The 27,915-nt window shown below is 54.6% G+C and overlaps 2 protein-coding genes, 2 long non-coding RNA genes and 1 pseudogene across 6 annotated transcripts in view; 2 read left to right on the top strand and 3 right to left on the bottom strand.

The window, feature by feature from the left end:
• Positions 1-4,983, top strand: part of LOC130263317 (leucine-rich repeat LGI family member 4-like) — an 11,745-nt gene extending 6,762 nt beyond the window's left edge. The window contains 5 exon segments of the mRNA XM_056510823.1: positions 1-159; positions 531-695; positions 1,311-1,480; positions 1,482-1,820; positions 4,019-4,983. Coding sequence (XP_056366798.1) covers positions 1-159; positions 531-695; positions 1,311-1,480; positions 1,482-1,820; positions 4,019-4,321 — 1,136 coding nt within the window. The 3' untranslated portion in view covers positions 4,322-4,983.
• The window catches only part of LOC130262871 (FXYD domain-containing ion transport regulator 3-like), a 38,112-nt gene extending 30,394 nt beyond the window's left edge, over positions 1-7,718 (bottom strand). Inside the window, exons 1-8 of one of the 3 annotated variants that reach the window (XM_056510376.1) lie at positions 7,478-7,568; positions 6,481-6,536; positions 6,111-6,140; positions 5,692-5,715; positions 5,354-5,428; positions 5,185-5,215; positions 5,062-5,105; positions 4,953-4,983 (exon numbers count right to left, since the gene is read on the bottom strand). In XM_056510376.1, coding sequence (XP_056366351.1) covers positions 4,964-4,983; positions 5,062-5,105; positions 5,185-5,215; positions 5,354-5,428; positions 5,692-5,715; positions 6,111-6,140; positions 6,481-6,520 — 264 coding nt within the window. In that variant the 5' untranslated portion in view covers positions 6,521-6,536; positions 7,478-7,568 and the 3' untranslated portion in view covers positions 4,953-4,963. Of the gene's footprint in view, positions 1-4,898; positions 4,984-5,061; positions 5,106-5,184; positions 5,216-5,353; positions 5,429-5,691; positions 5,716-6,110; positions 6,141-6,480; positions 6,537-7,477 lie in introns of those variants that run through there. The other 2 variants (XM_056510375.1, XM_056510374.1) reach the window with 2 other exon arrangements.
• Positions 7,719-9,684: 1,966 nt separating this feature from the next.
• Positions 9,685-16,032, bottom strand: LOC130262930 (zinc finger protein 883-like; annotated as a pseudogene).
• A 2,467-nt stretch (positions 16,033-18,499) lies between these two features.
• Positions 18,500-20,192, bottom strand: LOC130262993 (uncharacterized). Its single transcript, XR_008842247.1, has 3 exons — positions 20,106-20,192; positions 19,609-19,715; positions 18,500-19,249 (listed from the first exon to the last, which is right to left on the bottom strand). It is a non-coding gene; the product is annotated as an uncharacterized LOC130262993 (long non-coding RNA).
• A 4,392-nt stretch (positions 20,193-24,584) lies between these two features.
• Positions 24,585-24,900, top strand: LOC130263017 (uncharacterized). The gene is made up of 3 exons (XR_008842273.1): positions 24,585-24,684; positions 24,762-24,793; positions 24,831-24,900. It is a non-coding gene; the product is annotated as an uncharacterized LOC130263017 (long non-coding RNA).
• Positions 24,901-27,915: the final 3,015 nt, after the last annotated feature.

Raw genomic sequence — 27,915 nt, forward strand, 5'->3', positions numbered from 1 at the left:
GGCGCTGCGACTGCCGCCTGCGCTGGCTGCTGGCCTGGCTGGGCTCCCGCCCCTCCCCCGCCCCGCACGAGCTCGGGGGGCGCTGCCGAGCGCCCCTCCCCCACCAGGGCACCCCCCTGGCGCTGCTCGGCCCCCGGCAGCTCCAGTGCCAGCGACACGGTAACTGGGAGCGACTGGGAGGGGAGTGGGGGGCACTGGGAGGGACTGGGATGGAGCTGGGAGGGACTGGGATGGATTGGGATGGAGCTGGGAGGGATTGGGAGGGACTGGGATATACTGGGAGTGGCTGGGAGATACTGGGAGGGACTGGGATGGAACTGGGAGGGGACTGGGAGGGACTGGGAGCTAAAAAAATTGGAATTTTCAGGGGAAAATGGGGTGTCCCCATGTCCCCAATGATTTCCCAAGCTATCCCCACTGTCCCCAGTGTCCCCAGTGTCCCTAATCCCTCACTGTCCCCAGTGTCCCCAGTGTCCCCAATCCTCCCAGTGATGTCCCCAGTGTCCCCAGTGATGTCCCCGTGTCCCCAGAGCTGCGGCCGTTCCAGTCCCTCCCGTTCTCGTCCCTCGGGGCAGAGCCCTTCGCCCTCGGGGGACACCCGGGGGTGGCGCTGGCCCAGCCCGCGGCCGGAGCCTGCGCCCTGCTGGAGTGGGACCAGCTCGGGGGGAGGTTCCGGGCCCAGACCATCATCAACAGTGAGCGAAACTGGGGTGAAAAGGGGGGAAAACGGGACAAATCGGGAAAAAAATGGGAAAATTGGGGGGAAAATGGGAAAAAATGGGGAAAAAAAATGGGGAAGAATGGGGGGAAATGGGTGAAAATGGGGTGGATGAGGGACCAGCTCTAGGGGAGATTCCAGGCCCAGACCATCATCAACAGTGAGAGAAATGGGGGCAAAAACAGGGGAAAATGGGAAAAAAAAATGGAAAAAATTGGCGGGAAAGATTCGGTGAAAAAATGGGGAAAAATTGGGGAAAATAGAGGGAAAATGGGGAGGAGATTCCAGGTGTACACCACCATCAACAGTTAGAGAAATGGGGGGGGGGGGGGAAAGGAGGAAATGGGTAAAAATGGAGAAAATCAGTGAAAAAATGGAAAAAATTATGAAAAATGGGGAGGAAGTGGGGACATTGGGAGGATTTGGGGCACTGGGGATATTGGGGACATTGGGGGACACCGGGGACATTTGGGACATTTGGGAGGATTGGGGACATTCGGGGATGTCAGGGCGGCAGGGTCCTCAATGTCCCCAAACGTCCCAAATTTCACCAAATCCCCCAATGCCCCCGACGTCCCCGCTGTCCCCGCAGGCTCCTCCCCGGTCGCCTGCCACCCCGTCCCCATGGGTGACACCCTCCTGGTGGTGGTGGCCCAGCTGGGCGGCGGCTCCTGGGTGTGGCGCCGCTCGGGCGGCCCCGGCTCGTCCTTCGTGCGCCACCAGGCGCTGGGCTCGGGCCACCTGCGCCGGCCGCACTCGGTGCACGGCCGCGCGCCTGGGCGGCCACCTGTACCTGGGGGTGGCCGACAGCTCCAAGGGCGGCACCAGCACCGTGTTCCGCTGGGGCTCGGGCGGGTTCTACCCGCACCAGCAGCTGCGGCCGTGGCAGCGGGACACGCACCTGGAGTTCCTGGAGCTGGGCGGGCGCGCGGCGCTCGTGGTGTGCAGCGCGGCGCGGCGGCCGCTCGTGTACCGCTGGAGCGGCGCCGCCTTCGCGCCCCACACCGACATCCCGCACGTGCCCGACGTCTACGCCGCCAAGCACTTCCGCGCCAAGGGCGGCGTCTTCCTGTGCCTCACCCGCTTCCTGGGGGACGCCAAGGTGGGGGCGGCGCGGCGCCGGGGGCCTTGCGGGAGTTACGGGGGCGTTGGGTTATGGGGTCACGGTGGGCTCGCGCCCCCCCATCCCGTGACCCCGCACTGACGCCATGAGCGACCCTGTACCTGCCACCGTGACCCCGTAACTGACCCCACAACTGATCCCGTGACCCCATAACTGACCCCATAACTGACCCCATAACTGACCCCATAACTGATCCCATGACCCCATAACTGACCCCATAACTGACCCCGTAACTGCTCCCATGACCCCATAACTGACCCCACAACTGATCCCGTGACTCCACAAATGACCCCGTAACTGACCCCATAACTGACCCCGTAACTGACCCCATAACTGACCCCATAACTGCTCCCATGACCCCATAACTGACCCCATAACTGACCCCGTAACTGACCCCACAACTGATCCCGTGACCCCACAAATGACCCCATAACTGACTCCTGACCCCATGACCCCATAACTGCTCCCATGACCCCATAACTGACCCCATAACTGACCCCGTAACTGACCCCACAACTGATCCCGTGACCCCACAAATGACCCCATAACTGACTCCATAACTGACCCCATAACTGACCCCATAACTGCTCCATAACTGACCCCATAACTGACCCCATAACTGACCCCGTAACTGCTCCCATGACCCCATAACTGACCCCACAACTGATCCCATGACCCCATAACTGACCCCATAACTGACTCCATAACTGACTCCATAACTGACCCCATAACTGCTCCCATGACCCCATAACTGACCCCATAACTGACCCCACAACTGATCCCGTGACCCCATAACTGACCCCATGACCCCATAACTGACTCCATAACTGACCCCATAACTGCTCCCATGACCCCATAACTGACCCCATAACTGACCCCACAACTGATCCCGTGACCGCACAAATGACCCCGTAACTGACCCCATAACTGACCCCGTAACTGCTCCCATGACCCCATAACTGACTCTATAACTGCCCCCATGACCCCATAACTGCACCCACAACCCCATAACTGACCCCACAACCCCATAACTGCAGCCATGACCCCATAACTGACCTCACAACCCCATAACTGATCCCGCGACCCCACAAATGACCCCATAACTGACCCCATAACCCCACTCCCAGGTGATGCTGGGAAGGCTCCATGTTCTGCGAGGTGCAGCAAGTGCTGACCCCATGAGTGACCCCATAATCACATAACTGACCCTATAACCCCATGACTGACTCCATAACTGCCCCCATGACCCCACAAATGACCCCACAACCCCACATGCAGGGTGATGCACTGGGAGGGCTCCATGTTCCGCGAGGTGCAGCACGTTCTGGCCCGCAGCTGACCCCACGAGTGACCCCATGACCCCATAACTGACTCTATAACTGCCCCCATAACCCCATAACTGCCCTCATGACCCCATAACTGACTCCATAACTGACCCCATGACCCCGTAACTGCACCCACAACCCCATAACTGACCTCACAACCCCATAACTGACCCCATGACCCCACAAATGACCCCATGACTGACTCCATAACTGACCCCATGACCCCGTAACTGACTCTATAACCGCCCCCATGACCCCATAACTGACCCCATGACCCCACAAATGACCCCGTAACCGCCCCCATGACCCCATAACTGCCCCCCATGACCCCGTAACTGCCCCCATGACCCCATAACCGCCCCCATGACCCCATAACTGACTCTATAACTTCCCCATGACCCCATAACTGCCCCCATGACCCCATAACTGACTCCATGACCCCACAAATGACCCTGTAACCGCCCCCATGACCCCATAACTGCCCCCGTGATCCCATAACTGACTCCATGACCCCACAAATGACCCCATGACCCCATAACTGACTCTATAACTGCCCCCATAACCCCATAACTGCACCCACAACCCCGTAACTGATCTCACAACCCCATAACTGACCCCATGACCCCGTAACTGCCCCCATGACCCCGTAACTGCCCCCATGACCCCATAACTGCCCCATAACCCCATAACTGACTCTATAACTGCCCCCATAACCCCATAACTGCCCCCATGATCCCATAACTGACTCCATGACCCCACAAATGACCCCATAACTGACCCCATAACCGCCCCCATGACCCCGTAACCGCCCCCACGGCCCCGTACCTGACCCCACCGCCCCACACCGCGCAGGTGATGCGCTGGGAGGGCTCCATGTTCCGCGAGGTGCAGCACGTCCCCGCGCGCGGCTCGCTGGTGTTCCAGCCGCTGCTGCTGGCGGGCCAGCGCTACGTCCTGCTGGGCAACGACTTCGCGCCGAGCCGCGTGTTCCGGCTGGGCCCCGGCGGCCGCCTGGAGCCCGGCCAGGAGCTGCCCGCGCCCACGCCCCGCGCCTTCGTCCCGCTCGCCGCCGGCCAGCGCCACTTCCTGCTGGCCACCAGCTTCAAGGGCGCCACGCAGATCTACGCGCACGTCACCGAGGACGTGGGGACGTGAGGGGACAGTCGGGACAGTGAGGGACACGAGGGACAGATGGGGACAGTGGCCACCATATCCCCACCGAGGATGTCGGGATGTGGGGGACAGATGGGGACATTGGGGGACAGTGGCCACCACGTCACCGTGGGCACTGGGACATCAGGGGACATCGGGGACAGCTAGGATAGTGGCCATCATGTCACCAAGGACATCAGCACCTAGGGGATATCAGGGACGGTGGGGACAGTGGCCACCAAGGCCCTGATGTCCCCAAGGCCACCACTGTCACCTCAGTGTCCCCTCCCGGTGCCACCATCTCCTTGATGTCCCCAAAGCCACCATCACCTGATGTCACCATTGGCTTTGTGTCACTTTCTTGTGCCACCATTAGCCCGATGTCCCCAAGGCCACCATCACTCAGTGTCCCTTCCTGGTGCCACCACTGACCCGATGTCCCCAAGGCCATTGTCACCTCTGTGTCCCCTCCCAGTGCCACCATCACCCAACATCCCCTCCCGCTGTCCCCGTGTCCCCCCCACTGTCCCCACGGTGCCACTGCCCCTCTCCCAATGACCAAAATCCGTTATTTTCCACCCAATTTTATTCATTGTCCTTTTCTGGAGACATTCTGGGGACATTTCAGGACATTTTGGGGACAGCTCAGCACGAGCTGGCGGCTCCTGCAGAGAGATGGGGGATGGTCAGGGTGGCGCTGTCCCCAAATGTCCCCAAACGTCCCTGGGGGAGGGGACACTCACCTGTCCCAGGTACAGGTGACAGCTCCGGGGGCGGGCGTCGGCGGCTGCGGGGAAGGGGACAACTCAGTGTCCCCAAATGTCCCCAAATGTTCCCCAATGTCCCCAAATGTCCAAAGGTCTCACCTGGCCTTGCTCCGGCACTTGCACATCCCACCTGAGAGGACACAAAGGTGACACGGGGGACAATGACACAGGTGTGACACAGGTGACAATGACACACAGGTGACAACGACACACAGGTGTAACAGATGACAATGGCAGGTGTGACACAGGTGACAGGTGTGGCACTCACTGAACAGGACGATGATCCCGACCGCGCTCAGCACCGCGGCCACCACGAGGCCACCGACGCGCAGGTGACACCAGTCTGGGGAGGGGACATGGAGGGACAGCTTGGGGACACCTGAGACACACCTGAGACACACCTGGGGACACCTGAGACACACCTGGACACCTGGGCACACCTGGGGACACACCTGAGACACACCTGGGACACCTGGGGACACCTGAGACACACCTGAGACACACCTGAGGACACCTGGACACACCTGGGGACACCTGAGACACACCTGGGGACACCTTGGGGACATTCCCAGTCCCTCCCAGTCCCTCCCAGTTCCCCCCACTCACCATAATGGAAGGGACTGGCAGCATCTGGAGGGGAAAGAGAGGGGTCAGAGGCACCAGTACAGACCAGTATAAACCAGTATGGACCAGTACAAACCGGTATGGGCCAGTATGGACCAGTGCAGAGCAGTATAAACCAGTATGGGCCAGTATGGACTAGTATAGACCAGTATGGACCAGTATAAACCAGTTTGGAGCCTCCCTCCCAGTATGAACCAGTATGAACTGGTACAGATCTCTTCTACCAAGTATAAACCAGTATGGATTTTCTATCCCAGTATGACTCAGACCCTCCCAGTTCCATCCCAGTCCCTCCCAGTTTGTCCCAGTTACCTCCCAATCCATTCTCAGTCCCTCCCAGTTCCATCCCAGTCCACTCCCAGTTCCATCCCAGTTCATCCCAGTCTGTCGCAGTCACTCACCGGGGGGGTCTCCTCTGGCCAGGGACAGAACTGGGAGGGGGGAAGGGGACACCAGTTAAACCAGTTTGGGGGGGGGGGCACTGGGCCCAGTTCCTCCCAGTAACCCCCAAAGTCATCCCAGTTCATCCCAGTTCCCCTAAAATCCCTCCCAGTTCATCCCAATCCATTCCCACTTCATCCCAGTCACTCCCAGTATCCCCCAGTCCCTCCCAATATCCTCCTAGTCCCTCCCAGTTAATTCCAGTTCCCCCAAATTCCCTCCCAGTCCATCCCAATCCATTCCCAGTCCATCCCAGTCACTGCTAGTATTGCCCAATCCCTCCCAGTCCCTCCCAGTGTAACCCCATCCCCCCCCAGTCCCTCCTAGTACCTCCCAGTATCACCAGTGCCCCGAGACTTTCCCGCTCCATTCCGTGACCTTTGACCCTGGGCGGGGAGGAGAAATTCCAGAGGGTCCCGGGGGATGGACTGGGAGGGGACTGGGGCAAACTGGGAGGGACTGGGAGGGACTGGGGCAAACTGGGAGGGACTGGGGTATACTGGGAGGGACTGAAAGGGAATTGGGGGGGACTGGTGGGGGATGAGTCACTGGGATTCCTGAGCAGGGCGGGACTGGGAGGGACTGGGAGAGAACTGGGAGGGACTGGGAGGGGACTGGGGCAAACTGGGAGGGACTGGGAGGGGACTGGGATTAACTGGGAGGGACTGAAAGGGAATTGGGGGGGGACTGGTGGGGGATGAGTCACTGGGATTCCTGAGCAGGGTGGGACTGGGACAACTGGGGGGGACTGGAACAAACTGGGGGATGACTGGGACAAACTGGGAGGGGACTGGGGCAAACTAGGAGGGGACTGGGAGAGGACTGGGGCAAACTGGGAGGGACTAGGAGGGGACTGGGGAAAACTGGGAGGGACTGGAAGGGAACTGGGAGGGACTGGTGGGGGATGAGTCACTGAGATTCCTGAGCAGGGCGGGACTGGGACAAACTGGGGGGCGACTGGGAGAGAACTGGGCATACTGGGAGAAACTGGGGAGGGCTGGGGGGTAACTGGGATGAACTGGGGGCTTAGTGGGAGGGACTGGGGGTCACTGGGGGGTTACTGGGAGGGATTGGGAAGGACTGGGGGGTTACTGGGAGGGATTGGGAAGGACTGTGGGGTTACTGGGATGAACGGGGGGGTTACTGGGATGAACTGGGAAAGGCTGGGGGGGTTACTGGGAAGGACTGGAGGATTACTGGGATGAACTGAGGGTTACTGGGGGCTTAGTGGGAGGGACTGCGGGGTTGCTGGCATGGACTGAGGGTTACTGGGGAGGTTACTGGGAGGGACTGGGGGTTACTGGGATGAACTGGGGGCCCCACTCACCTTCCCAGAGCAGCCACGAGGAACTGGAAATGGGGAAGGGGGAAAAATGGGAGGGGGCGGGGCCAATGAAGGGGGCGGGGCCAGAACGGAGGTTTGGCCTGGGGGGGGGCACTGGGAGGGACTGGGAAAACTGGGAGTGATACTGGGACAGAGTGGGGAATACTGGGAGTACTGGGAACACTGAGGTGGCACGAGGAGGACTGGGAGTGATACTGGGACATACTGGGAGACACGAGGGTACTGGAAGGGACTGAGGCTGTACTGGGATGAACTGGGCTGTACTGGGAGGGACTGAAGGGGCACTGGGACTGTACTAGGATGAACTGGGAATGTCTGGAGGGGCACTGGTGATGAACTGGGCTGTACTGGGAGGGACTGGAGAGGCACTGGAGATGTACTGGGATGAACTGGAATGTACTGGGAGGGAGTGGAGGGGTTGAATCAGCTGTTTCCTCTTTAGCCACCTCCCATTGGCTGAAGCGCCCGCCCGTCACGGCCTGCAACCAATCAGTAGCCGGGAATAGGCCTGTGGGCGGGGCCTGGATTGGCGCCATTTTAGGCACGTTTAGCCTACAATTCCCGTCAGGCCCCGCGCTCCCCACAGCTCCTTATCCTCCTCCATGTGCCCTGTTGTCGCCCCCCGGACCCTCCAGCAGCCCCCAAACGCCTCCTCGGACCCACAAGTGCTCCAAAAAACACAGAGGCGTCCTAACTACAGCTCCCGTCATCCCCAGCGGCCACACAACCCCTTAGACAACTACAACTCCCGTCACGTCCCGCGCCCCAAAGAGAACCGATAGAGCCCCGCAAATGCTCCCCAAGCGCTTCCCGACCCCGTAGGGTCTGCCCAGGTGCCCCTGTGGACCCACAAGCGCTCCGTTACAACGACTTCCGGGACCAGAGCGCCCATAATGCCCCGCGGCCCCATTGAGCCCCATTATACCCGCGCCTACAATTCCCATCACCCCCCGCGGCCCAGAGAGCCCTTCAAGGGCCCTCCCGATCCCCAAATTCCCCCGAAATTCCCTCCCCAGACGCAGAGCTGCCCCAAAACCAGGACAAAAACCACCCAATTTATTTGGACAGCAAAACTCCGAGACCCTCGACCATCCAACTCTTTAATATTTAAATTTTTCTTCTCTTTAAAATACTCCTTTCAGCCTATTCCAGTTTGTCCACACTTTTATTTTCACCTGCTTCTCTTCTCTCGCTCCTCTCGGGGGTCTCCGCGGGTCTCTCATTGCAGGGATCACTCCGAGGATCTCGGGGACATTCCAGGGGGCTTGGGGCCATCTCGGGGCGGATTTTTGGGGCCGCTCACAGCACGGCCGGCTCCGCTGCGTAGGCAGGACCCCAAAGCGGCGCCTCAGGGCCAGGCGGTGCCCGGAGAATTTATCATCGGGGAGAAGCGGGCGCCGGGGACACCCTTCTGTGGGGGCAGCGTGTCAGATTCCCCCCATATTACCCCAGATTTTTCCCCTGTTATAAAGTAAGAAACAGAAGTCTCGATATTCAGCAAAATTTAGAGTGCTTTATTTTATATAGACAGAGCAAGCAGTGCTGGGGAGGCAGAGGGGTCACAGCCCACTCCATGCTCCACCCAACTCTGATATGCAGCTCCCTTTTATACCATGGTTTCCTTGTAGTCATCAATAGTTCTTATTTTGTTGTCATATTTCTGCCAGGTAAGCAGTGGTGGTCCGTGGGATCGCTGGACGACGTGAGTCTCTAGACAATTTCTCAAGTCCCACAGATAACCATCTGGTCTTGGTAGATAAGAAATGGCAGAAGTCAGGAAGTCTGGTCTTAGGGATAGGCTGCAATTGATTACACAAAGGCAGGAAGTCACTCTGCCGCGGCCCAGCTGCTTCCAGTGCTCCCAGTAAAGCTGCCCAGTTCGCCTCGGTCTCGTTTATTGCGCCGTGGTGCGGGGGAGGGACTCGGAGGACCCCGCGGGGGGATCGGGATTGCGCGGGGACGGCGGGGTCCGGCTGGAGAACACCGGGTGCTGCGGATCTGCCCGGCAACCCGTGAGTCATCACTAGCTGCTCTCCCTGATTGGCTGGATCGTCTTCATCGCATTGTCTGATTGGCTGAGGAGAGGCCCGGGAGTTGACAGAAGGAACAGGAGAGATCCCGCCCCGAGCACCGAACGGGAACAGACCCAGCCTGGGCACAGGGAGGGAATTTATTACCAACCGAAATCACAGCAGGACAAGGAGAAGGGAGAGAAATCTCTACAACCCCCTCTCCCCACCCAACATGGATCACCAGGGCTCTGACAAACAGGGGGTCACTGGGGATCATCCAACACCGATCCTGCCATGGGGATGGAGCTGGAGCAGAGCACGAAGCTCTTCCCGCCCTCGGGGCACTCACAGGGCTTCCCTTACTGATGGCTCCGTTGGTGTTGGGTCAAGGCTGAGGTCCGTAGGAAGCTCTTCCCACAGTCAGAACACTTGTAGGGCCTCTCCCCGGTGTGGATGCGCCGGTGCAGAATGAGGGTGTCGTTGCGGTTGAAGTCCTTCCCGCAGTCGAGGCACCGGAAGGGCCTCTCATCCGTGTGAATCCGCTCGTGTCTCACCAGGGTGTAGCTTTTCTGAAACCTCTTCCCACACTCGGGACACTTGTAAGGCTTGTCCTCAGTGTGGATGTGCCGGTGTCTTCTGAGGTCCCCTGTCCGAACAAAGCTCTTCCCGCACTCGGAGCAGCTGTAGGGCCGATTCCCGGCGTGGATCGCCTGGTGCCGCAGCAGTTTGGAGTTCTCTCTGAACCTTTTCCCACACTCCCTACACTTGTAGGGCTTTTTCCTAGTGTGGATCGCCCGGTGCCGGATCAGGCTGGACCTGTCTCTGAATCCCTTCATGCATTCCCCACACTCGTAGGGCCGATTCCCAGTGTGGATCACCTGGTGTTGGATCAGCTTGGAGCTGAATCTGAAACCCTTCCCACATTCCAAGCACTTGTGGGGCTTCTCCCTCCCATGAGGCTTCTCCACCAGCTCTGAGGATCTCTGGCCACCTTCCTCACACAGGGAGGGTCTTTCCTCCTCGCAGCTCTCTGGGCTGGGTTTGCAGCCCCTCCTCCTGAGGCATCTCTGGGGCTTTTCCTCCTCCTCCATCTGCCAACACCTCGGCAATGAAAAATCCTGGTTTGGGGGAAAAAAAAAAGAGAGCACCTTGGGCTGGGATTTCATCCTTGACCAAGCACAACTCAGGAAGACATTCGGGCATCTTGCTTCTTTAAGAACTTCGAAAACGCCAAGATTCAAACAAAAAATCTCCAAACATTAAGACACAGATCAAAAACTCCCCAAAAAGCAAAACTCGGCTAAATCCCCTCCAAATTAGAAAGATTCTGCACCCCCAAAAAAGTCAAAGGACCGACATTTACACCAATAAAGCTCAGAAACACCAAGATTCATCCCTGTGAATAACGTGGATCCCCCTCCTCTGTCACCTGCTGCACATGATGGGGGCAACGCTCCTGGGGCTGAGGGGAGGCTGCAGATCCTGGGAGGGGTGAAACCTTGTGCAGCTTCCAATTTCTGCTCCTCCTCCTCCTGGGTCTCTGCTCTTTCTCACTGCTCTTACCCTGGTAATTCTCCACCTATTGGAGAATAATTGTAGGTGATGTATGTGAAGAGTGTAGGCCATGAATGCACCAGGCAAACTGTATTTAGCTCTTTCTCCATATTTTGCTGCCTAGATGTTTTTCTGCATATTTCTTGGTTTAAACCAATGTTTATAACAGGTACATTGGATGAGCCATTTTTAGGTGTGTTTCTAATGCCTAGCAAACTTGGCTTCTGCATAATCATATCCAGAGGTTCTTGTCTCCTGCAAATAATCCTACTTTTGTATTGTCAGTTAGGTTTGGTATAGGGCTGTTAAAATCAATTTTTACTCCTGGAAGCAGAAAAAACTTGATTGCTTTGGAAATTTTTTGTGCATATTTGTGCGTGGCTCTTAGTGATGGCAAAATTTCCGTAAGGGTTTTCCAGTGTTCACCTTTAGGATGGATTCTGTAAAATCAGAAGGGCTTTAAAGGTGATGCTTTAAAACATCAACAGTTAATAGAATATTGTTAAAAAAAAAAAAAAAAAGCAGATTGTGGGGGGGGGTCACATGTGAGTCCTCCAATTACTCTGGAAGAGAAGCAGGGGTTCCAGCCAGGAGAGGAGCTTTAGAAATGGAAATTAACACTTCTGGGGCAAAGTGTGGACAATGTAGCAGGGTCTTCTTGCCTGGGAGAGGAATTGGGCTGATTCCCTCTGTCCCTCACCCCAAGCTCTGCTTGCACAGATGCAATTTGCACAGCTAAAGGCAGAGCCCATAGTGAGGATATCTGACTGCAACAGAAACTGGTTAAGCTGCAAAGGGAAACAGCCCTGGGTGGAGGAAGTAGCCAGAAATGGGGAAAAGAGTAACAGACACCAGAACAAATAGTACAAATCCATCGGCCAGACCCTGGGAACCCTAACAAATACACATCGGGAGACAGAGAATCCATCCATAATTTGAGTGGCATAATTAGGTTAAAAATTAAATATTAGTAGTAGTAGTATTATGCTTAATATCACTGATATTATTATTATTATTATTATTATTATTATTATTATTATTATTATTATTATTATTATTAATTAATTATTATTATGTACTAAAGATTATAGTATCAGTCCTTGAAAAAATAACCAACCATACAGCTCCACTTCCTAAACTTACTGCTGACCAGCCCACGGAAATGAAGAAGGAGACATTTCACCATGGAATGGGATCAGAATATTTCTTAAAAGAAAGAAGACGAGTTTGTGGAAAATTAAATTGCTTGCTCCAGCCCGGGCTCCTACCCGACGGTGCAGGTGGGTCCCGGTTCCGTCCCGGACTCACTCCCAGCGCCCTCAGCTCCTGCTGCCCCGAGCTCGCGGCGCTTCAGGGCAGCAGCGGCTCCTCGGCCTGATTCAGGGCAGGGCCCAGCGCGGCAGCCGCTCCTCAGGCGAGGGTTTGGGCTGGTTCCCTCTGTCCCTCACCCCGAGCTCCCGGCGGTTCAGGGCAGCTGCGGCTCCTCGGCCTGATTCAGGGCCGGGCCCAGCGCCGGGGCCGCTCCCCAGACGAGGGTTCCGAGAAATGGCGGAGCTCGGGAAAGGGAGGGGAGTCCGTGCCGTGTGCAGAGCCCGCCCCTCGCTGCCATTGGCTGATTCTGCCGTCACTCCTCGTTCTCGCGCGCTGATTGGGCAGAGCCACGATAAGCCCGGCCCTAGGGCGCCCCTGGGGTAGCAAAGCCGCCATTGCCGGAGCATCTTCGCGGGCCCGGGAGCGGCGGCAGCGGCGGCCGGACCCGCTGAGGCGGCGCTAACGCAGCGTCCCGGGCACAGAGCAGCCACCTCTGTGCACAGGAACCGCGGCAAGCCAGCGCTGCTCCGACACCGGCTCCTGCCGAGGCCCCAAGCAGGAAGGAGACGGTGGGCAGCCGCTCCACTGCGCCCTCAGCCCAGAGGGAACACGGGCCGGGCACGGCACAACGAGACCCGCCAGAGCCCCCTCTGCCCGCAGCGAGCCCCGAGCCCCCGCAGAACCGAGCGCGGCTCCCACCTGCGCTGGGGCCGCCTCACCGGGCTCCGGCCGCTGCCGCCGCTCCGGGCCCGCACAGGCGCTGCCACAATGGAGCCTTTGCCCGCCAATTGCTTCCTGGCATCGGCCCCGGGGCGGGGCTTGTGCTCGCTCTGCCCAATCAGCGCGCGGGAACGAGGAGTGACGGCAGAATCAGCCAATGTGCAGCCGGCAGCAGCCCCGGCCCGCGCTCTCAGGGCCCCGGGCTGTGTGAGGGGAAAGCCGGAGATGAGGAACAGCCTGGAACGGGCCCGGGCCCGGGGCGGGATTGGCCTGGAAACACAAAGTTCTGCACAGCTCCCGGCACGCCTTTCCCAGCCCTGCGTGTTCGCTGCCTTCGGCTCAGCGGGAAGCCCTGGAGCCTCACTTCTGCTACCCCTAATTAGGAGCATCAGTGTATGGCTTTGATTTCCTCTAAAATGGGAAAACTGCTGTGGGTGAGTGTGGGACAGGAGAGGTTTCTGTCAGAAAACTCCAAAAACTCACAGCAGGATAATGAGAAGTAAATGAGGACCCTTAAAACCAGCTTTCCCCCATCCCTCCCTCCTTCCAGCTGCACCTCCTACCCTGGCAGTGCACCGTGTGAGAAACAATGCCCACTTTTTTTAAACTTTCAGGTGTTTATTAAACCTTAGCATGAAAATACACCAAAAGACTGAATAAGGAGAACAATCAGCGCAGGGAACACAGGACTGAACCCCCACGTGCTCACCTACAGAATGGATATTTTGCCTTTTATGCCCCCGGGCCCTCCCAAAGTCCTGTCGCTGAACTCCTTCTCTGCCGTCCATGGCTGGAGACTTTCTTACAGCCTGACTGCAGGGCAGGTGTAGGAACAAGCCCAAACGCCCCAACTACCTGAGCCCTGTCTGACAACAATACAAGGGGGAGGGGGAAGAGGACTATGGGTGGTGACAGAATACATACTTTTGGGAACATCCTTACATTGTAACCTAGAACACATGTCCATAATCATATGATATGTCAGGATCATAGCTGGGCCATCGTCATGGCCATCTCATAATCATGGTCATGGCCATCTCGTGGTCATACAGAGCAATGAGGAACAAAGGCACATGGACTCGCGTGCTTGCCCCAAAGAGATTGTTTATTGTAACCAACCAAATCCAGTGTGTCCCCCCTTTCTCCAACTGCGCCCCAGTGTATCCATCTACCGGTGGCCCTCGAGCTTCCAGCCCAGCCCTGGCTGCCTGCTCTGTGATGGATTTCTACCCTGCCCAGATCCAGCTGAGGTGGTTCCAGGGCCAGCTGGAGCTCTCAGGGCATGTGGTGGACCACCGACCATGGTCCCCAATGGGGACTGCACCCACCAGCTCCTGGTGCTGCTGGAAACCCTCCCTAAGAGTGGGGATCACCTCCAGCTGCCAGCCTGGAGCCCTCCTGAACCCCAAAGTGCATTGCAAGTCTGAGAATAGCTGAGGAGAGGACATTGACAGAAGGAACAGGAGAGATCCCGCCCCGAGCACCTGCACCAGTACAACAGACCCAACCAAACCACAGCAGGACAAGGAGAAGGGAGAGAAATCTCTACAACCCCCTCTCCCCACCCAACATGGATCACCAGGGCTCTGACAAACGGGGGTCACTGGGGATCATCCAACACCGATCCTGCCATGGGGATTGAGCCGGAGCAGAGCACGAAGCTCTTCCCGCCCTCGGGGCACTCACAGGGCTTCCCTTACTGATGGCTCCGTTGGTGTCGGGTCAAGGCTGAGCCCCTGGAGAAGCTCTTCCCGCACTCAGGACACTCGTAGGGCCTCTCCCCGGTGTGGATGCGCCGGTGCACGATAAAATGCGAGTTGCGGTTGAATCCCTTCCCGCAGTCGGGGCAGCGGAAGGGCCTCTCCTCGGTGTGAATCCGCTCGTGCTTGAGGAGATCGGAGCTGCTCTGAAACCTCCTCCCGCACTCGGGACACTCGTAGGGCCTCTCCTCGCTGTGGATACGCTGGTGGTGTCTTCTGAGGTCGGACCTCCGCCTGAAGCTCTTCTCACACTCCGAGCAGGTGTAGGGCCGTTCCCCAGTGTGGATCATCTGGTGCTGCATCAGGTTGGAGCTGTGACTGAAGCTCTTCCCACATTCCCCACACTCGAAGGGCCGCTCCCAAGTGTGGATCCTCTGGTGCTGCATCAGATGGGAGCTGTAGCAGAAGCTCTTCCCACATGCCCCACACTCATAGGGATTTTCCCCAGTGTGGATCCTCTGGTGTTCCCTCAGCTGGGAGCTCTGGCTAAAACTCTTCTCACATTCCCCACACTCGTAGGGCTGTTCCCCAGTGTGGAGCCTCTGGTGCCGGATCAGGTGGGAGCTGTCTCTGAAGCTCTTCCCACATTCCCCACACTTGTAGGGCCGTTCCCCAGTGTGGATCCTCTGGTGTCGGATCAGGTCAGCACTGCGGCTGAAACCCTTCCCACACTCCAAGCACTCGTGGGGCTTCTCCCCTCCATGAGGCTTCTCCACCAGCTCTGAGCTCTGCCTGGATCTCCGGCCGCCTTCCTGACACAGGGAGGGTCTTTCCTCCTCGCAGCTCCCTGGGCTGGGTTTGCAGCCTCTCCTTGTGAGGGATCTCTGGGGCTTTTCTACCTCCGACATCTGCTCATGCCTTGGGAATAAAAAAAACCTGGTTCAGGGAAAAAAACGAGAGTGCATTGGGCTTGGGGTTCCTTCTTGCCTAAGTTCATCTCAAGAACACATTGGGCATCTCGGGTCTGTAAGAACCTCCAAAACAACAACATACAGAGGAAAAATCCTCCAACATCAAGACACAGATAAAAAACTCCCCAAACATCAAGATTCAGCCAAAATCCCCTCCCTTAACCGGACCCTCTAGCCTTTCCTTATGTGTTCTGTTCCCTGCCCAGGGTGAGGAGGGAAGTGACAGAGAGGTTTTCTCCTCTCACAGGCATCCCCGGCTCCGGCCAGGGCTCCTGCCGAGGGTGCAGGTGGGTCCCGGCTCCATCCCGGACTCACTCCCAGCGCCCTCAGCTCCTGCTGCCCCGAGCTCGCGGCGGTTCGGGCAGCAGCGGCTCCTCGGCCTGACTCACAGGCCGGGCTCCCCAGACGAGGGTTCCGAGAAATGGCAGAGCTCGGGAAAGGGAGGGGAGTCCGTGCCGTGTACAGAGCCCGCCCCTCGCTGCCATTGGCTGATTCTGCCGTCACTCCTCGTTCTCGCGCGCTGATTGGGCAGAGCGGGGACAAGCCCGGCCCCGGGGCCGCCGCCAGAGCAACCCCGGCGCAGCAAAGGCGCCATTGCCGAGCGTGTGTGCTGGGCCAGGCACGGCGGCAGCGGCCGGACCCGCTGAGGCGGCGCTAACGCAGCGTCCCGGGCACAGAGCAGCCACCTCTGTGCTCCCCACAGCAACCGGGACGAGCCGGCGCTGCTCCGGCAGCGGCTCCTGCCGAGGCCCCAAGCAGGAAGGAGACCGCGGGCAGCCGCTCCCGCAGCGCCCTCAGCCCAGGGGAACACGGGCCGGGCACGGCACAACGACCCCGCCAGAGCCCCCTGCCGCCCCCTCCGCCCGCAGCGAGCCCCGAGCCCCGCAGAACCGAGCGCGGCTCCCACCTGCGCTCGGGCCGCCTCTGAGCTCCGCTACCGCCTCACCGGGCTCCGGCCGCTGCCGCCGCTCCCGGGCCCGCACCGACGATACAACAATGGCGCCTTTCGTGCTCCAGCAGCGCCCTGGCACCGGCCCCGGGGCGGGGCTTGTGCTCGCTCTGCCCAATCAGCGCGCGGGAACGCGGAGTGACGGCAGAATCAGCCAATAGCAGTCCCAGAGCCCCAGAGTGCTGGGAGTGTCTGGAAGTTACTGGGATCGTACTGGGGGGACTGGGCTCGTACTGGGATAAGGAACAGCCGGGACCGTGATGTGGGTAAATGGTATCCTAGAGGTAATGACTGGAAGTAAGTGGGGCTGGACCGAACTCCTGCTAGGAGGGACTGAAAGGAACCATACAAGCCTGGGACCATCTCGTGGGCAACTGGGACCTTATTGGGATTGACTGGCAACATAAAAGTTTGAATGGAGTTTTCGTCTTGTGACGTTCCTTGGGAGCAGCGGCAGCTCTGCACGCCCAGCCTGGAGGTCGGAGCAGGGGAACCACTGGCAACACCTTCAGGGCACACCTAAGGGCTGGGGGGCTCCTCCTTCCCCTTCATTTTCTCTAATTCAAATAATCCCCTCCCATTCAAATTCCCATTCACATCCATTCCATCACATTTTCACCCCACAATTAAAGTTTCTTTGCCCCAATTAAACTCTTCTCCCCAGTTAGGCTCTGAGCCCCCCTCCCCACCTCCAGCTCCTCCTGGCAGGACCCAGCCAGGACCTTCTGGAAACAGGAGCAGAAGGAGTTAAAAAATTCATCATTATTTCCTTGGTTTCCGGAGGATTTTCCTGTGGCGTTCCTGCAGAAAGCCCTTCCTTTCTGAGCCATTGCTGAGGGCTCCCTTGGGGCTCCATCACCTTTCTAACCCCTTTTTCCCTGGGAGAGAAATTCCTTTCTCCTTGGGTCCAGTCTGGGCTGCCCCAGCTGCCCATCTATTCTTTGTTTCTCCAGATGTTCTCTGTGGGAGCCCAGAGTGTTCCTCTGGCTTCCCTGGGAAGTTTAAGATCCCCCTGGCAGGGTCCCCAAAGACCCTCAAATGAGACCCAGGTGTCTCAGGGGCTGGATTTAGCTCCTTGGAACAATTTACCAACATTGAGAGAAGAAATGCAAGCTGCAAAAATAAATAGAGTGTAAATTGGGTTGTTAGAATGTAGAATAAGTAGGTTTCTAGAATGTTTGTGATAAGGGACACGTGGCCAAGATGGAGAATTTGGGGGTGTGGATAATTCTTCCTCCTTCTTCTCCGTGTCATCCATGCTGGGTGACATGCTGGCACTTTCAGATTGGATGGGGACAAAGCTGGACAGTTTAACAAGGTTGTATTGTATTGGAAAATAATTGTAAATACCTAGTACATAATTTAGACTATAAAAGATCAGTCCTGCCTCTGCCAGGCAGATTCTGCCCCGGGTGTCTGGCGAGCAGACTGCTGTTGGCTGGACAAAGCATTCCTGAGACAAGGAACAATAAACAACCATGAAAAGCTCTAAGAACAGCTCCTGCAGCCTCTCATCATGGGCATGGGAAAGAGCTGGGCTCCAAACCACCTGCATGTCCTCCAGAGGTGATCCCAGCTCTAAGGGGACACCCAGGGATGTCATTCTCTACTATGTCAAAAGGATCCATCATCTCTGAGAATGCCTTTCAATCCCCCCCAGGGCTCTCCTCGCTGCTCTCAGCCTCCATCCCGCTGAGCACAGAGCTCCTCTGTCCCTGTACAGTGCTCATGTGCCAGAGGCCTCCAAACCCCACCAGGGGACATCTCTGGGCCCTCTCCAAGACAAAGGAGAATGTTCTGCTCATAGTCTAAGGAAATCACCAGAGAACAAGGCAGCCAGACCTGTCTGTCCTGGTAAATTTGCCTGGGCCCAATTCTGGGATAGATGCAATTCTGGAGGTATTCTGGAAGCCTCCAGCCAAATCTAGCCTGGCTGCTGGGGTCAGTGGCTTCACTGAACTCGGCGATTTCACACAGAAAGAAAATATGACCCGATTGTTCAGGACCTAAAAAACTTTAATAATAGAAAACAACAGTAGGCTGAACAGTTTGTACTGAACAAACTGGGAAAGATGGTACAGGGAGGGCAATTCCATCCATGAGAGCAATGGCAAAAAGCAGGTGTTAGGGCATGGCATAAACTTTGAGGAGGGGAGGAATTAGGGTGGAGTTTAGGGAGGGGAACCAGTAGGGAAGGGGGATTAGGAATATTAAAATTACTGCAGCAAAAAGGAAGCAATGGTAAGGGCAATGATCAACTTATGGAACTGGAGGATTCTGGGGGTGATTTTTTACTCACCTCTACTGTAAAGGGTTTTCCCCACGACCTTAAGCCATGGTCATCTGCATTTTTATTGGAGCTAACCCTAACATGCACCCAAAAACCTCAAATTTCACCGAAAATCCACACGTAACCTCCCTGCGCTCCATATAAGGCAATGTGGGTGGGGTTTACTGGCTGTGTGGGCGGAGCTCGATCCGGATTGGTCCGTAGGGGCGGGGCTGCTCCAGCCGCAGCAAATGGGACGCGCAGAGATCTGGGGGGGAGGGGAGGGGGCGGGGCTTGAGGCAAATGCTGGTAAAGGGGAGGGGCTTGAGGGGCGGGGCTTAACTGGGCGTGGCATAAATAGGGAGAGATTTAAGGGGTGGGGCCTCAAGTAGGCAGGACTTAAACTGGGCAGGGATTAAATGAAAGAGGTATTTAAGGGGTGGGGCTTAAAGTGGGTGGAGTCTAAAGAGGGTGGAGCTTAAAGCAAAAGTTCTTTAAGTGGGTGGGGCTTAAAGAGTGGGGATTAAATAGGATTTAAGGGCAGGGCTTAAAGTGGGTGGTGCTTCAACGGGCGTGGTTTGAGGGGTGGGCGTGGCTTAGGGTGAAGAGGGCGTGGCCAAGTCTCACCCAGGCACAGAGCGAAGGCCCTGGCCACGCGGGGGCGGGGCCAATCCGGGGCCACGATGGCGCCAAACTCCGCCCCCTCCGGGGCTCGGGCGTGGTCCAGGATCAGCCTGGGCAGGGGAGGGGACAGAGGAGAAATTCATCCAAAATCCCTAAAAAATTCCTCGAAAAATTCATTCCGAATTGCCAAAAAAATTCCCCAAAATTTCCCACATAATTCCCCAAATTTCCCAAAATTCCCCACACCATTCCCAGAATTCATGAAATTCCCCCTCAATACTCCCTCCAAAATTTTCCCCAAAATTTCCCACAAAATTCCCAAATTTTCCCACGTAATTCCCCAAATTCCTGAAATTTCTCCCAAAACTCCCCGTGAAACCCCCAAATTTCCAAAATTCCCAAAATTTCCCCCGTAATTTCCCAAATTTTCCACAGAATATTAAAAAATTTGAACGAAGCTTCCAACATCCCTCACAACATTTCCGAAATTCTGGCCCCACCTCCTGAGGTCGATCTCCGGCATCTCTGGAATCTCGGGCAGGGCCTCGGGGGGCGGGGCCGGAAGGGGCGGGGCCGGAAGGGGCGGGATGCTGAGGGGGAGGAGCCATTACATCATTGAGCCACGCCCCCTCCCCACCCCTCCCAATTTAATATTTGACCACTTCCTGTCCAATAACAACTTCCGGTTTAAGCCCCGCCCACCTCCAGCCACTCCCGATTTTCCCTTTTTTCATCAAATTTCCTCAAAAATTCCTCAAATTTTCCCAAAGTTTTTTGGGAATTTCGACGAATTTCTGATATTTTTCCGGACTACGCGCCTTGACCCCACCCCTAACCACGCCCACTTCCTGTTAAACCACGCCCACTTCCTGTTAAACCACGCCCACTTCCTGTTAAACCACGCCCACTTCCGGGCCAGGCTCCGCCCCCACCTCGGCTCCTCCTCCAGCGGCTCCAGGGAAATCTCTACGGGAGGGGGAGGGGAAAAATCAACTCCAAAATTCCCCCCAAAATTTCACCCAAGTCTCCCCCAAAATCAGCCCCGGATCTCACGCAAAATTCCCACACTTCTCCCCAAAATTTTTCCCCAAAATTCCAATTTTTTCCTCAAATTTCCCCATTTTTTCCGAGACTCTCCACAATTTTTCCCCATTTTCGCCCCAAAATTTGTTCCAAAAACCCCCAATTTTTTCTGAATTTCTGCCAATTTTTCCCCCAAAACTCCCAAATATTTCCAATTTTCTCCCAAATTCCTAAATGTTCCCGTTTTTACCCCAAAATCTCCAAATCTTCTCCAATTTTTGTCCGAAATCCCAAATATATTAAATTATCTTTAAAATAAAAAATAAATTCCCAATTTTTCCCCAAATCCCCTTCAGTTCTTCCCTGAATTCCCTGATTTCCCAATTTTCCCATTTTTATCCAAAATTTCTCCCAGATCCCCCAAATTCCTCCAAAATTCTCAAAATTCCACCAAAATTGCCCAATTTTTTCCTGAATTCCCTCATTTTTTACCCTAACTTTTCCATAAAATTGTCAAAAAATTCCCACATTTCTCCCAAAATTCCCACTTTTTGACCAGTTTCTCCCAAACTTGTTCTCTTTCCCACTTTTTCCCTTTTTGCCCCAGAATCCCTAAAGTTCTTCCACACTTCCCCCAAAATTCCCCAATTTTCTCCCAAATTTCTCCAAGTTTTTACCCCAATATCCCCCAAATCTCCCCATTTTTTACCCCAAATCTCCCAAAAATCCCAAATTCTCCCAGAATTCTTCCTGAATTCCCCCATTTACCTCGATTTGTCCCCATAATTCCATGAATTCTTTTCCATTATTGTCCTATTTTTAGGCCCAATTCTTCCCAAGATTTCCCCCCAAACTTTTACTAAATTTCCCCAAAACTTTTTTCCTAAATTTTCAAATTTTTCCTAAATTTTTTACCTAATTCCCCCAAAATTCCCAAATCTCCCCCCAGTTCCTCACCTGAGCTCGGGGGGGGCAGGCTCGGCTCCAGTGCCTCCCGCAGCACCTGGGGACAGAAATTTGGGCCAAAATCTGCCAAATTTGGGCAAAACTTGGGGTTTTGGGCAAAACCCGGGGGCTTAGAGGAAAACTTTGGAGTTTTGGGGCAAAATTTGGGAAGAATATTGGGGATTTTAGAAGGAAAACTTTGTGTCAAAGGGGAAAATTTGGGGATTTTGGGGCAAAATTCAGGTTTTTGGGGAAAAAGAAAATTAGATTTTTTTTAAGGAAAATTGGGATTTTGGGATCTCAGGGGTGAGAATATTTGGGATGTCCGGGTCAGGAATTTTGGGGATTTTTAGGATTTCTGGGTCAGGAATTTTGGGGATTTTTAGGATTTCTGGGTCAGGATTTAGGGATTTTTGGGATGCCTGGGTCAGGAATTTTGGGGATTTTTAGGATTTCTGGGTCAGGAATTTTGGGGATTTTTAGGATTTCTGGGTCAGGAATGTTGGGGATTTTCAGGATTTCTGGGTCAGGATTTAGGCATTTTTGGGATGCCTTGGTCAGGAATTTTGGGGATTTTTAGGATTTCTGGGTCAGGAATTTTGGGGATTTTTAGGATTTCTGGGTCAGGATTTAGGGATTTTTGGGATGCCTGGGTCAGGAATTTTGGGGATTTTCAGGATTTCTGGGTCAGGATTTCTGGGTCAGGATTTAGGGATTTTTGGGATGCCTGGGTCAGGAATTTTGGGGATTTTTAGGATTTCTGGGTCAGGAATTTTGGGGATTTTTAGGATTTCTGGGTCAGGATTTAGGGATTTTTGGGATGTCTGGGCCAGAAATTTCAGGGTTTTTGGGATTCCTGGGATCTCTGGGGCAGGGATTTTGGGAATTTAGGGGGGAATTTCAGGATTTTTGGGATTCCTGGGATTTTTGGGGCAGGGATTTTGGGGATTTTTGGGGCAGCCCCACCTCCACCTCGCTGGGCAGCTCCGGGGGCGGCTCCGGGGGCCGAGGGCGGGGGAGGGGCCGGAAGCAGCGACCCCAAAACCGGAGCAGCTCGGGGGAGAGGGGGGCTGGGGAGAGAGAACAAAAAACGGGGTCAGGAAACGGGTCTGGGGGCAGAGAAATCTGTGGGGCAGGGAATCTATGGGTCAGAATCCACGGGGCATGGGATGTATGGGGTAGGGACATCTATGGGGTCAGAACCTGTGGGGCAGGGAAATCTTCAGGGCGGGGAATGTGGGGTAGGAATGGGATCCATGTATGGAGCAGGGGAAATCTATGGGGCAGAAATGAGATCAGTCCATGGGGAGGAAAATATATGGGTCAGGGAATGTGTGGGGCAGGGAAGGGGATCAGTGTGTGGGGCAGGAATGGGGTAAATCTATGGGGCAGGGAAATGTGTGGTGCAGGGATGGGATCCATGGGGAAGGATCAGGATCTACGGGTCAGGTTTAGGATCTATGGGGCGGATTTGGGGTCTCTGGGTCACATTTAGGATCTATGGGGCAGATTTGGGGTCTCTGGGTCAGGTTTAGGATCTATGGGGCAGATTTGGGGTCTCTGGGTCAGGTTTAGGATCTCTGGGGCGGATTTGGGGTCTCTGGGTCAGGTTTAGGATCTGTGGGGCGGATTTGGGGTGTCTGGGTCAGGTTTAGGATCTGTGGGGCGGATTTGGGGTCTCTGGGTCAGGTTTAGGATCTGTGGGGCAGATTTGGGGTCTCTGGGTCAGGTTTAGGATCTATGGGGCAGATTTGGGGTCTCTGGGTCAGGTTTAGGGTCTTTGGGTCAGATTTGGGGTCTCTGGGTCAGGTTTAGGATCTCTGGGGCGGATTTGGGGTCTCTGGGTCAGGTTTAGGATCTCTGGGTCAGATTTGGGGTGTCTGGGTCAGGTTTAGGATCTATGGAGCAGATTTGGGGTCTCTGGGTCAGGTTTAGGATCTGTGGGGCGGATTTGGGGTGTCTGGGTCAGGTTTAGGATCTCAGGGGCGGATTTGGGGTCCCAGGGTGTGTTTGGGGTCCCAGGGTCAGGTTTAGGATCTGTGGGGCGGATTTGGGGTCCCAGGGTCAGGTTTAGGATCCGTGGGGCAGGTTTGGGGTCCCAGGGTGTATTTGGGGTCCCAGGGTCAGGTTTAGGATCTCAGGGGCGGATTTGGGGTGTCTGGGTCAGGTTTAGGATCCGTGGGGCGGGATTTGGGGTCCCAGGGTCAGGTTTAGGATCTGTGGGGCAGGTTTGGGGTCCCAGGGTCAGGTTTAGGATCCGTGGGGCAGGTTTGGGGTCCCAGGGTGTATTTGGGGTCCCAGGGTCAGGTTTAGGATCTGTGGGGTGGGTTTGGGGTCCCAGGGTGTATTTGGGGTCCCAGGGTCAGGTTTAGGATCTGTGGGGCAGATTTGGGGTCTCTGGGTCAGGTTTAGGATCCGTGGGGCAGGTTTGGGGTCCCAGGGTCAGGTTTAGGATCCGTGGGTCAGGTTTGGGGTCCCAGGGTGTATTTGGGGTCCCAGGGTCAGGTTTAGGATCTATAGGGCAGGTTTGGGGTCCCAGGGTGTGTTTGGGGTCCCAGGGTGTGTTTGGGGTCCCAGGGTCAGGTTTAGGATCTTTGGGTCAGGTTTGGGGTCCCAGGGTGTGTTTGGGGTCCCAGGGTCAGGTTTAGGATCTCAGGGGCGGATTTGGGGTCCCAGGGTCAGGTTTAGGATCCGTGGGTCAGGTTTGGGGTCCCAGGGTGTATTTGGGGTCCCAGGGTCAGGTTTAGGATCTCAGGGGCGGATTTGGGGTCCCAGGGTCAGGTTTAGGATCCGTGGGGCGGGTTTGGGGTCCCAGGGTGTGTTTGGGTCCCACCATGGCACGCTGTGCTCAGCAGGTCGCTTGCAGGGCGCCGAGCTCTGTGGGGCAGCTCCAGCGGCTCCTGGGGCACAGAGAGGGACGGGGAGAGGGTTTGTGATCCACGGGGCAAAACAGAAACCTGTGGGTGGGCTCGGAACCCAAAGGGCGGGGACGTGAAGGACTGGGTGGGGTCACTCAGGGGTCACTCGGGGGTCAGTGGTCACTCAGGGGTCACTCAGGGGTCACTCAGGGGTCACTCAGGGGTCACTCAGGGGTCACTCAGGGGTCACTCAGTGGTCAGTGGTCACTCAGTGCTTGGTCAGTGGTCACGGGTCAGTGGTCACTCAGGGGGCTCTCAGTGGTCACTCAGGGGTCACTCAGGGGTCACTCAGGGGTCACTCAGTGGTCAGTGGTCAGGGGTCACTCAGTGGTCACTCAGTGGTCACTCAGGGGTCACTCAGGGGTCACCCAGGGGTCACTCAGGGGTCACTCAGGGGTCACCCAGGGGTCAGTGGTCACTCACCCGCGGCCGGCAGTGTCTCAGCGGGTCCTGCAGACTGTCCCGGATTTCCTGGGCCGGGATTTGGGTCTCGGGGTCCCAGCGTGGGGGGAGGGGCCGGCGCCGCCGGGGAGGGGGCGGGGCCAGAGGAGGGGGAGGGGCCAGAGGAGAAGGGGGCAGGGGCACAGGGGGGAGGGGCGGGGCCTCGGGGGGGGCGGGGCCTGCGGGAGGAAGAGGAGCAGAACAATTCCTCACTTTCCAACAGCAATTCCCACATTTCCCCCCACAATTTTCCCAATTTTTTCAAAATTCTCCCAATTTCCCCCCATTTTCTTTTCCATTTTTTCCCCCAATTTACCCTCAAATTTTATCAATTTTCCCCAAGTTCTCCCCAAAATTTCCCCGATTTTTCCCAAAATTCTTCTCAAAATTTCTGTAATTTTTTTTCAATATTTTCACAATTTTCAATTTTTTCCCAAATTTCCCAGTTTTTCCCCAATTTTCCCAAAATATCCCAATTTTATCCAAATCTTATCCCAAGTTTCCCCCTATTTCTTCCCTAATTTTTCCCAGTTTTCCCTCAAATTTCCCTTTTCTCGTTTTTTTCCCCAATCTTTTTCCCATTTTGCCCCCAAATTTCCCCCAATTTCTTTCCCAATTTTCCCAAATTTTTCCCCAATTCTTTACTAATTTTTCCCAGATCCCTTTTCCCCCCAGTTTTTCTCCAAAATTTTCCAAATTTTCTCCACTCTCTTTCCCAATTTTTGCCATTTTTGCCCTGAAATTTCACTGATTTCTTGCCCAAATTTTCCCATTTTTTTCTCAATTTTTCACCAATCTTCCTCCAATTTTTTTCCAATAATTCTTAATTTTTTCACAATTTTTTCCCAAATTTTCTCATTTTTCCCCAATTTATCCCAATTTCTTTCCCAATTTCCCCCATTTTTCTCAATTTTCCCCAATTTTTCACAAAATTTTCCCAATTTTTCCCATTTTATCTTACATTCTTCCCAATTTTCCTTTTTTTTCCAATGCTTTCCCCATTTTTCACCCAAAATTCCCCCAAATTCTCCCCAAGTTGCCAAATTTTCCCCAAAATTCCCCCAATTTTTGGCCCAGTTCTTCTCCCAAACTTGCCAAATTTCCCAATTTTTCCCCAAATTCTTCCCAATTTTCCCATCTTTTAAACAAAATCCCCCCAAATTTCTCACGTGGGGGGAGGGGCAGCTCCAGCTCCGGTGCCTCCACTGGGGGGAGGGGAGAAAAAAGTGACCAAAAATCATCCAAAATGAACCAAAAACAACCCAAAAAGAACCAAAACAACCCCAAATTACTCAAAAGTAACAAAAAAAGACCCAAAAAATTACCAAAAAACCCCCAAAAAAACCAAAATCAATCAAAAACTACCCAAAAAGAACCAAAAATGAGCCAAAATGTCCCAAAATTACAAAAAAAAAACCCCAAAATGACCCAAACTTGCCTAAAAATAACAAAAAATCACCCAAAAATTACCCGAAAAGACCCAAAAATTATTCAAAATGACCCAATATGGCCCAAAGTCACTCAAAACAGTCCAAAACTACCCAAAAATGACCAAAATTACCTCAAAATGGCCTAAAATGACTCAAAACTGATCAAAAATGACCAAAAAGGCCCGAAACTGAAACTAAAATTACCCTAAAATAAGAAAAAATGAACCAAAAAAGGGCACAGAATGTTCCAAACAGAACCAAAAATGAACCAAAAAGACCTAAAAATGACCCAAAATAACCCTGACCCCTAAGTGACCAGTGAGTGACCAGTGAGTGACCCCTGAGTGACCCCTGAGTGACCCCTGAGTGACCCCTGACCTTCGGCCTCCAGCAGCAGCTCCAGCTCCCGCGGGGTCACCTCAGGCAGCTCCACCTGGAACCAAAACCAGCCAAAATTACCCCAAAATTCACCCCAAATTATCCCAGCCATATCCCAAAAATTGTCCCAAAATTCACCCAAAAAACTCACCCCAAATTATCCCAAAATTGATGTAAAATTCATCCCAAAACTGAGAGAAAATTACCCCAAAATTCATCTAAAATTATCCCCAAACTGGCCAAAACTCACCCCAAAATTCATCCAAAATTATCCCCAAAACTCCCCCAAATGTTCCCAAAATTCCTTAAAAATTGTCCCCAAAATTCCCAAAAACCCCCTAAAAAATGACCCAAAACCTCCCAAAATTCTCCCAAAAAAAAAAAAAAAAATAAATCCCCAAAATTCCTGCCAAAATCCCTCAAATTTTCCCAAAAAAATTATCAAAATTTTCCCAAAAATGACCTTTTTAAAATCCCCCTCAATATTCCCAAAATCCCCGAAAAATTCTCCCAAAAAAACCCCCTAAAATTACCCCAAATTCTCCCCATCTCCCCAACCGCCGCCAAAAAAAAAAAAAAAAAAATTACCAAAAATTACCCGAAATAAACGGAAATAACCCAAACTGACCCAGAGTTACAAAAAGAGTTGGGCTGGTGCCGTTTTTTGGGGGTTTCTCCCCAGGTCTCACCTCGGGCGGTGCCGGGGCGGGGAGGGGCAGCTCCGGCTCCCGCAGGGTGATGGACTCGGGCGTGGCCACCAGGGGGCGCTCTGCCACAATTTGGGGAGAATTTGGGGAATTTTGGGGCATTCTGGGGGAATTTTGGGAAAGTTTTAGGGAATTTTGGAATTTTTTTGGGACATTTTGGGGAATTCCGGGACAGTTTTTAAAACTTTGGAGGGAATTTTGGGGATCTTTGGGAAAATTTTTGGTGAATTTTAAGAAACTAAAGAAAGTTTTGGGTAAATTTGGGGGAATTTTGGGGCAAATTTTGGGTGAAGTTTTGGTGGAATTTTTGGGAGAATTTTAGGGGAATTTGAGGGGAATTCTGGGGAAAATTTTATGGGATTTTGGGGTTTTTGGTCCCACCTGGGGGTGCCTCGATCTCCTCGGGGGGTGGCAGCAGCTCCTCGACCTGGGAATGGGGAAAGAAACACAAGAATTTGGAAAAACTGG

The sequence above is a fragment of the Oenanthe melanoleuca genome, chromosome 25 (assembly GCF_029582105.1).
Source record: "Oenanthe melanoleuca isolate GR-GAL-2019-014 chromosome 25, OMel1.0, whole genome shotgun sequence".
Taxonomy (NCBI): domain Eukaryota; kingdom Metazoa; phylum Chordata; class Aves; order Passeriformes; family Muscicapidae; genus Oenanthe; species Oenanthe melanoleuca.